The sequence below is a fragment of the Brassica napus genome, unplaced genomic scaffold (assembly GCF_020379485.1).
Source record: "Brassica napus cultivar Da-Ae unplaced genomic scaffold, Da-Ae ScsIHWf_2295;HRSCAF=2958, whole genome shotgun sequence".
Lineage (NCBI taxonomy): Eukaryota > Viridiplantae > Streptophyta > Magnoliopsida > Brassicales > Brassicaceae > Brassica > Brassica napus.
The window spans coordinates 16,275-26,531 of NW_026015681.1; the positions used below are offsets into that span (position 1 = coordinate 16,275).

The 10,257-nt window shown below is 33.8% G+C and overlaps 2 protein-coding genes across 2 annotated transcripts; both read left to right on the plus strand.

Annotated features, from left to right (window-relative positions):
- Window positions 1-2,855: 2,855 nt before the first annotated feature.
- On the plus strand, window positions 2,856-4,746 carry LOC106441634 (B3 domain-containing protein At1g32030-like). The gene has a single exon (XM_013883429.3). The coding sequence runs from the start codon at window positions 3,130-3,132 to the stop codon at window positions 4,141-4,143; it is 1,014 nt and encodes a 337-aa protein (XP_013738883.2). The 5' UTR covers window positions 2,856-3,129; the 3' UTR covers window positions 4,144-4,746.
- Window positions 4,747-9,111: 4,365 nt separating this feature from the next.
- Window positions 9,112-9,586, plus strand: LOC125600546. Its single transcript, XM_048773223.1, has 2 exons — window positions 9,112-9,165; window positions 9,233-9,586. The coding sequence occupies exons 1-2, from the start codon at window positions 9,112-9,114 to the stop codon at window positions 9,584-9,586; spliced, it is 408 nt and encodes a 135-aa protein (XP_048629180.1).
- Window positions 9,587-10,257: the final 671 nt, after the last annotated feature.

Below are 10,257 nucleotides of genomic sequence, written 5' to 3' on the forward strand. Positions count from 1 at the left end.
ACTTGATGTTTCCCGTTAAATTCTTCAGAAAACACTTGCTGCTAGTGTAATGTAAATAGAAGGAGTCATAGGTGATGGGAACTACAAACTTAATATAGACCTGCACTGAAGAAAAAATTTTGGTCGCATAAAGAAGACAAAACAGAGTTTCCAAGTGATGAACAACAGAACAACTAACTTCTCTTCACGAAACCATTATCTATTAACTTCTTCAATACTCTAGCAATCTAGTTAATGGATTCAAGGAGAACGTAACTTACAGAGGCAGGAAACTTCAACCACACATACTTCATAGTGTATGGTCTCTCTCAAATTCTTCGATATTAAAAATGTTTACCTCTTTCTTGTGACCATATAACGAAGTACAACCGATGTGTTTCTACCCAATCTAAAATCGAAAAGAGAGTGTATGTAAGTCCAAATCAAATACAAAAGGCGCAAGACAAAAACCGAAGGGTTGACGTGTAATACCTCAATCGCTTGTTTGATTGTTGACATAACCAAGGTTTGAGACTTAACGAAGGTAACTTGCCACCAATACTGTTCCTAGTGAAAATCTGAACCTTCTTCTTTCAGCTCAGCTGACCTAAACGTCCACGTTGAAGCTGGATAAATTTTCATGAAATATTACTGTTCGTGCGTCGAACACACTCATGCAAACAAAAGATACATCCCTATACATGTGTAATCATAGAAGTGGAGTTAATCGTTTCAATGTTTATTAGAGATGAAGCTTCTTCAATGAAGAAGTGTTCACACAGGACGTTTTCACTGACCATTGAATTCTAATAGTTTCCATGACACGTTCTTTGTCGTGTGTGGCATCATTCAACTTGTGCCTGATTGCTTTTAGTTCGCCAATAATGTCTTCCCGAGAGAGAAAATGAACATTGTCAATAGCATAAGGATATTTGAATTCTCTGTTTTTAAAAGCAATGGATAAGAGACTAACCAGAAAGATGTATATTGGTGTTTGCTAAAAAGTAATTATTCTTCATTTCGGAACCGGAACAACTCCATAGGGAGTGGATTAACCGGGTCGGTTATCTCAGTGTAGGCGGTCTCTGGTCATTGAATCATATGGAGAGATTAGAGTCTGAGAGCTTAAAGTTACCATTGCTAAGCTTTATGTAGGATTTTCTGATGGATGCTAATAGAGCCCTAGATGAGCATAGTCTGCATCAATAAAAGATCTGAAGAATTTTAAATATCCACAATGACTTTCAGAAAAACATATTCAGTGAACAGAAAATACCTTCTCACAACCAAGGATGAATTAACAAAATCTGTAGGCACATCTCTGCTTCCATTCTCATTCTCTGCTTCCCTTCACATTCTCTGCTTCCCAAAAATGGAGGAGGCGTGTGACATCAATATCCTTACACCAACCAGCCTTCAGCTTCATACAGAAGCTGTAGCCATGATTATACCAATTCTTACACATAGTTTGCTATAATAGAATAGCGGGACGAACAGATGAACAGAACCCTCTTTGATGAAAAAAAAAAAAGAACAGGACCCTCTCCTTCAGCTTCATATATATAGTGTAAAAAATTGGTGAAGAAAGAAGGAAAGCTGTAAGGATGTGGAGTTGTAGATTGATGTAAGTCGTCATTAAGAACTTACAATAAATCGTCGGTCAGTAAACCTCAAAGTAACAGTGACGGTTATAAAGAGGCATGGGAATGAGGAGTACAGTACTCTCGAACTCCCAAAATTGTTAATACCCTATGCCCATCTGGGCCTACACAAAACGTTAGCATAAAAGCCCAAATACGATACAATATATGCTAAAACATGAGAAACGATTGGATCATACACTTTTGTCACAAAACGAAGAGAAAGTTGTAATATTAGGAGAAGCCAAGTGTCTCTATTTGCCCATCTCTACATGCTGATGTGGCTCGATGAAGAGAGACCCAAGTCTCCTTTATTGTATAAGGTCCCTTTTATTAGTATAGATTTCTTAATTGTATATTTACTTAGTATTTATTTTCCTTATATTGTATATTTACTTATTATTGTTTAATGCAATGTTTCTACTCCTTATATTGTTTATTTACTTATTTATTTATTTTTATATTGCAAATTTACTTATTATTTATTTTCTATTTTTTAAATAATAATGTCACGTGTCATCTTTTGGGAGAATTTGTTTTCGCTGATGTGGACGCTCTATGGAGCCTCAAAAGGTCCCTTTTATTAGTATAGATTTGTTATTTCCCTTTTATATTATTGTGTTATACAAAATTCTAAAATACTTTTAAATTCAAGAAATCAAAAATGTAGTTTTGCGAAAAATTCTATTGTTTTTAATTACCTTTTGTTAATTCCCCATTTTATTGTCAATTTTGTTTGTTAGAGATAAACCTGAACATACTTTTTTAGAATTTGTTAATTTCCTATATATTAATTATTTTAAAAGAATGAGATTTTTTTATGGGCAATTTTCTCAAACAGTCATTTTTAAGTTTTTGTCACAATATAGCACTTAAAAATAAAATGACCAAAATAAACTTTTTTTTTTATTTTGAAAATTTTAATATTTATTTTTTTATTTTAAAAAATTTGAACTCATCCCCAAAACCCAACCCCTTAACTCTAAATCATAAGTCTTAGATTAGTTAAACCTAAGGGTATAAATGCATATTTACCCTTCACTAAAACCTCTTTTGATCATTTTTCTCCTTGTGAATCTATTTTTGTGAAAATAAACTAAAATTGTTATCTAAGGGAATTTCTCTTTTTTCTATTGTAAGAAAAAAATTCTTTACAAACATATATATATATATATATTGATTTGATCTTGGATAAATATCATGGCGAACAAATAATATAAAATTATTTGAGATAACTGTACTAAGATTTCTTAAAGATTTTAAAACATCTAATTATCAGATTTACAGATTTTCCTAGAGAAAAAAATGGAAAACTTTTAAAAACAGAGAAAGGAAAATAGTGGGACGCTTGGTTCCCAAGTAAGTTAAAAAGGAAGAGTTTCGAAACATAACAGTACCCAATTAGGAGTCTGAGCTCTTTAGCCTGTACTCTCTCTTTATAAAATCACATGAGATTAATCTCTAATAATTCTCATCCTCTCCTCTTTCGTTTGCTTTGAGACCCTAAACTATGTCGAAAAAGAGAGAGAAAAACACAGAGAGTATGTATTACGATGATCATCTTGCGGCTGCGGAGAAAGAGATAAGCTCGAGAAATTTCTGTACCTTGGTTGATGCCGCCGTCCTGTTATATGAAGAAGAAGCAGAAGCAGACCGTCTATTAAAATCGGGGACTCTGTCTGAAAAGGAAGAAGACATAGAGTATGTATTTTTCAATGCCTTCCCAAGGAAAAGAAGGAGCCCGTCGAAGAAATTTCTCCGGTCACAAAGCCATGAAACCCTTAATGAAGCTTCTACTTCTTCATCGCTTTTCGACCTTAACAAGACCCCAGATGATTCTGAGGCAGATGCCCCAGCGAACCCTCTTCAATGTTTTTATGTATCTTCTCCTCAATCGTCTCTCACTGCTCATCCTCCTTCTTCAACTCTAACAGAGAAGACAAACCGCAAGAGACGTGCCCTGCAAGAAAAGCGTATTAGTGGTGGTAAATCCAAGAAAGTTAGGGTTCCTCCTTTTTCATGGAAAGGTAGAGCTACTCCGGAGTGGCTGGTCAGTTTACTGGAAGCAATGGCAGCAACGAGAGGACACCTTGTAACCGAAGGCCCGTGGCTCATCTTTGAGAAGAAGCTGACTAGTACAGATGTCGACCCAGCACAGAGCCGTCTCTTATTGCCTTTCAACAGCTTAATCCGTAACGACTTCTTGACTCCCGTGGAGTTGAGAATCGTAGCAGAGCATCAAGATGAAAAGAACGGAGTTGGGGCGATGCTAGTGGATCAACACAAGAAAAAGTGGGGTTTGATTTTGATGAGGAGGGAGATGATGAAAGGAGCATGGAATGGAACCTTGAACTATGCTTTGATCTGTGGGTGGAACGATGTCGTTCAGGGTAATGGTTTGAAAGAAGATGACGACGTCAGTGTTTGGTATTTCAGGTGGCGCGAACGTCTCTGCTTTGCCCTTGTTCTTCCTCCTCCTCCTGACATGGCACAGAGTAGCTCATCTCTTGATCTCTCTGTCTGAAAAGTTTATCATGTCTGTTGTTGGTTGATCTATTCTCACTGTGTTCTTATGTCAGGGGATTGTTGAGGTTTTTCTTCGATTTGTTCCTAGGAGTCTGATCTGTTGTTTTAGATCTTTGCTATTGTATGAAGTTAACAATTTAATATGAATCTGGTATCTTATTTTCTTTGCTTTAGTTACTGCATTGATTAATTAATTAATTTCTCGAATATATCTCGAAGGATAAACCTGTATGGTGGAATTGATCTGATCTCTCTAGTTTCAAAGAAAACCCATCGAACAAGAAAGTGGCATAGTTAAACTCACCTAGTCCCGAATCATATGCATCTTGGGGAGGCATCTGCAGAATCTTTGGGACCATTTAGTGTCTCTTAACTAGGTATGTTAACATGGGTAATTACCCATGGGTTTATCCAAACCCACTAATAATGGGTTGGGTTTTTACCCATCTAAAATTAATTGGATCAACCATGAGTTTTAATTTTAAAACCCATATTTATGTTGGGTAAATACAAAAGAGTAATGGTGTACCCATGGGTTTTCAATTATATATATAGATTTTTACCATTTTAATTAAATTATATAAAATTTGCAAAAACGTTTTTTTTCGTCAGAACCAAAAAATAAATTTTTCCGCCAAAACCGTAAAATAAATTTTCTCACAGAAACCAAAAACGAGTTTTCCCGCCGAAAACGAAAAAAATTGAGTTTTTCTGCCGAAACCACAAAACCGAGTTTTTCCGCCAAAACCATAAAACTAAGTTTTCCGCCAAAACCGCAAAACCGAATTTTTCCGCCAAAACCGCTAAACTGAATTTTTCCGCAAAAACCATATAATCGAGTTTTTCCGCTAAAATCGCAAAATCGAGTTTTCCGACTGAAAACCGCAAAATTAAATTTTCCCGCCAAAACCGCAAAAGGTGTTTTTCCCGCCAATACCGTAAAACCCAATTTTCCTGCCAAAACGATTTTTCCCGCCGAAACAGAAAAATCGAGTTTTCCCGCCAAAACCGCAAACCGAATTTCTCTCAAAAACCGTAAAACCGAGTTTTTCCGCCAAAAAATCACAAAAACATTGTTCCCGTCAAAATCGAAAACAGTTTCCTGCCAAAATCTAACAAATTTCCCACCAAAACCGTAAAAACAAATTTTTCCCGCAAACCGCAAAAACGAGTTTTCCGCCAAAACCGCAAAAACGAGTTTTCCCGCCAAAACCAGAAAGATTATTTTTCCCGCAAACCACAAAAATCGAGTTTTCCAACCAAAACCACAAAAAAAATTTACCGACCAAAAACCGCAAAAAGAAAATTTTCCGTTAAAACCACAAAAAAAAACTTAACAAGTTTTCTCGTTAAAACCATAAATGAGTTTTCCTGTCAAAACGATGTTTACTGCTAAAACCGCATAATGAGTTTTCCGGTTAAAATTGCAAAATAATTTTTTTTTCCGAAAAAGCGAGTTTTCCGCCAAAATCGTAAACGAGTTTTTGCGCTAAAACAAGTTTTCTATAAAATTGCAAAATCTTGTTTATATATTAAAGCTCACATTAATAATCTTAATATTTTACATGATCTTTAGAGTAAATAAGATAATACTTTAGGTATCCACGGGTAAACCTATACCATATTTGATTATTTTTTTGGTTTGGATTTCAACCTTGATGTTTCTAGGTTTTTGCAGGTTGGATATAAATTAGGTTGGGTTATTTGTGGGTTGGGCTGGGCTGTGTTATTTTAGCCTACGTTAACATCCCTGCTCCTAGCGTCGGTCAAACAACACCTTAACTATGGTAAACGACATTTTAACCATGATGAAAGATGGCTTTTTCGTATCTTTTCATTATGTTGAGCTGATTACCCCTTTTAAAATAACCATTTGTTACCTTCTGTAGAACTTTACAAGGTTCAATCAGTAAGATATGGTAACTGGTGTACTGCTTAAATGATTATGGATCAAATAGAAACTCCATAATTAATAATCGTATAAATTAATAAACAATATAAATTAATAAATTCTATCATTACTGAATTAAACTAGTATTAAATGTAGCACAATTCGATAAACAACATACAAGATAATAAATTTTGAAAATCCTTATATAAAAATATATGGTCTTAATATAAACATAAATTAATAGCTAATATATATAACATTTATATAAATATTAATAAAACATTATACAATTTTTTTATTTATAATTAAGTACATCCTTAACTTTTTAAGCACTTAAACATATTTTGATGTTATTTTGTCGTTTACACCTAAAAATGCATCTACATTTTTTTTGAAACACTTTTTTTTTGAAACACTATGAATCTACATTTTATAGTACAGATTTTCTACATATCAAATAATCAAATGAGAACACTATAAATTTATATTTGTAAATTGAAGTCAATTTATATACCGTAAAAATCAGTTACTTTTCCTATTTTGAAATAAAAATATATTTCTAAATTTATAAATCATAAAAAATTCTATAGATTCATAAAATCCCAACTTTTATAATTTATGGATTACTATATAAACAAAACGAGAAAACAATGCATTCTAGAGAGAATGACGCTAGGGCTGGGCAAAAAATCTGAATCCGAAGAACCGAAAAAGAAGTACTGAACCCGAAACGAACTGGTTAAATATTCAAATGAGTTCAAAATTTGGTATCTAGAGAACCAGAACCGAATCTGATAAGAACCAAATTATTTCGGGTATCCGAATAGAATGGAATCATATTTTATGATTAAATATATTAATTATTTTTAAAATATCCAAAAAATATCCAAATATATAAGATGTTTCGAAGATGTCCAAAATAATTGAAAATATATACTAATAGTCAAAAGTAAATATCTAAATCGCTACACAATATTCAAAACACCAAAATACTTAAATATGTAATGATTCTTTATCCAAAGATTCAACCTAACCAATTATTATGTGAAGTTTAGGTGTTTTGGTATATATTATTCAAATTTATATGTTATATATTATTTTTTATTTTTAGATTGTGAAAAATTTAGAGTATATATGAATTTTAACCTTTTAAAATAATTTAAATGGGTAATCCGACCCGAACCGAAATTTTCAAATACCCGAATAAAGTTAAAATCTTTAAATCAAAAACCCCAAAATTAAAATAGACCCGAACGAAACGCGAATGGGTATCCAAATGGTCATCCCTAACACTGCAACAAAAAATAAACTATTTAACTTGTTTTTTTTTCAAGAATGGACTTCTTTTTATTGACTATCATATTGGGGAGGTATCTACAAAAACTTTTGGACCATTGAGTGTCTCCTAATGGCTAAATATGTAACGGCCCGACCGCGCACAGCTAATAGGCCACTCACGCCGGCTCATTCAACCCGAGGGTCCCTTCCCGTCCGACGGACAGTGCATTAATTTTTTTTTTGAAGGTTCAAAATCATTGTTTACTGACCTTGCAATCATCACATGACCTTTCCCCGTGCTTTGGATTCACTCACACGGTATCACGAAACACTTTCTGATAGGTCACCCATTCTTCCACTACTCCAGCTCAAGCACGTTTAACCGTGGAATTCTAAACGAATGCGTGACGGAAAATGTAAGCACACTTTGGTGACATAGGTAGCCAAATCAATTATGTTAAGTCTTTCCACATACCACAAACCTGTTAAGTCTTTCATATAGCACAAACCGGAATGTTAAAATTTACCCCTGTTAAAGAACGCAACACCCTCGTTTTTCTGCTTCTTTCTAATTCAGTTTTTGGTTCTCGGTTAATTTTCTTAGGCTAGTCAATCTACTATAAATGTAGGTTGTATGAAATGTGTATTAAGCGTGGTCAAGCGGTAAGGTAGACCTGGAAAGGTGCTAATCACCCCAGGTTCGAAGCTTACTATCTCAGATTTATATGCTTGTGTGGCCAAGAACATGAGTATTTAATTCTCATTATAGCAAGCAAATCTGTCCAGTACCGGTGAACATGCCTCCAAAAGATTAGTTGATTGGGGTCTGATCTGTCGTATACCCCGGTCATAAATAAAAGTGTATTTGTTGTCATGCTACTTTTCTAATACTTTCGCTCTAAATATGGGCATGGGACTCATACTTTTAGAAAGTGTTTTAGTTTATATATTTCGATTTAAAAATCTATATAGTATTTACAAATCCAAATAAAAAATATAAATTTTTTAATCTGATATATTAATTTTAATTAGTATTTACAAAATATGGAGAGTTTTTTCGGAATTGAGTTTTTGTATTTTTAACAAATAGATCTTTACAAATTCATTCAAATCCGTTATGAATCAAATTCATTAGTAAATATGTTTGATTGAATAAAACTTGATTTGAATTATAATTTATAAATCATTAAACAATATATACCATTATTTGCGAAGTAATTTTTTGATTTGAACTCACACGTTAAAAGTTAGACCGGTTAATGTTGTTGTTACCCTTAATGAATTTTTAAATATAACTTATTATATAATTAAAAACGAATCTTATATCAATAATATTACCAAATCGATTTTTGAGTTAATAAGACGTGAACTAATAAGTATTCGTAAAAAGATAATACCCGTATGTAAGGGCAAAACACCTAGTTAACATATGATTTTAATGTAAGTTTTAAAATTTTTGAATCAATAACACTAAATTTAGTTTACATTCCTAAATCCATTATAACACAGCAACTAACACCCAACTATTAACAATAGTTACTTTTTTTCTTACAACATGTTATTCTATTTTTTACATCATGTGTCGAGGAAAAACACAAAAAAATGTGCGTGTGGGCCCGGGCTATGCTGGTCGGTGAGAGATAATGATCGTTGCGCACGTAGCTCATCGGACGGTCATCCTTCAATGCAGACAAATGATCAGCTGATCAGCTCTCAGATTCCTGCTCTTATAAAATTATCACAGATGTAAAGTTCAAAGATAAAAGAAAAAGGAATAAAACAGAGAAGATACAAAATATGGATGAGGTCTCCGCCGTTAACCAAACCCTCCCAATCTCCGACGATGAAGCGGTAAAGTTCACCACATACTCCACCGCAGTACACAAAGTCATCGTAATGGTCAACGCTGGACTTATAGGACTACTCCCAACTAATAAACCAACAGTCCTCTGTTTTGGAAACACATAAAGCAGCATTCTTGAGTTTTTGTGTATTCGCTTTGTTCTACGCGGTTCTTCGCGTCCGTGAAGCCATAGACGTGGGGCTACGGCCCGGGATAGTCCCCAGACTCTCCGGACACACGAGTCATCTCTTCGGCGGTCTAGCCGCTCTCATGCTGATCTCTGTGGTTTGCGCGACGTTTGCTCTTGTCCTTCTTCTCATGTGGTTTCTCTGGCTCTCAGCCAGAGTTTACAGCATTTTAGATGAATTCATTGTCTACTCCAAGGCAAAAAAATCTGGCGCCGGTTCACGTCCGTCGTTGCCAGTTTAAGATCTCGTTGTTCACTTGTTTGTATATAATGCACTTAGAGTAACCTCATAGATGAGAATTCTATAAAATTTCTCACACAAACAAAATTAAATATTTTAATAAAATTTGTTATACAATGTAAAGTTAGTTTCACTATGAGAATATGAGGTTCTAAAGGATTTCTTTGAAGTTTTTGTATGATAACTCAATTTTTATTTATTGATCAAATCTTTTTTTGTTTATTGATAAAAATTTTTTGTTTCTTTATTATAAGAAATCCACATGAAACTCTTTAAAAGTTGGTCTTCTTATTTAGTTCGCGCGTAGCTTGAGGACAAAAAGTAACGTTTCTACGAGAATTTCCTTTGGTGTTGTATTACCAGATTGCTGTTATATTATTTACTGGCTAAACCTACTGTTACAGAATTGATTAGCTTCTAATTAAGACTTCTTATAACTTAATGATTCAGTTCAGTTTCTTCTGTTTTTCTTTAAGAAATAGATCATTTTTCTAATAAGCGATAGCTAATCTGTCTAATTATCCCTTTGCCACAAAAAAAAAACCATTTTTGACACTAGACATTAGGGCTGGGCAAATAAATCAAACCCGAAAATCCAAACCGAACCCGATCCTATAAAATGAATCCGAACCGATCTGAAACCGACATATGGATCTTTATTTTATGGTATTA

Excerpts from the sequence above, each read along its gene's own strand:
- LOC106441634 (XM_013883429.3), top strand. The coding sequence starts at position 3,130 with ATGTCGAAAAAGAGAGAGAAAAACACAGAGAGTATGTATTACGATGAT.
- LOC125600546 (XM_048773223.1), top strand. The coding sequence starts at position 9,112 with ATGGATGAGGTCTCCGCCGTTAACCAAACCCTCCCAATCTCCGACGAT. Across the intron at positions 9,166-9,232 it reads CAATCTCCGACGATGAAGCG|GACTACTCCCAACTAATAAA; the intron begins GTAAAGTTCACC and ends CTGGACTTATAG.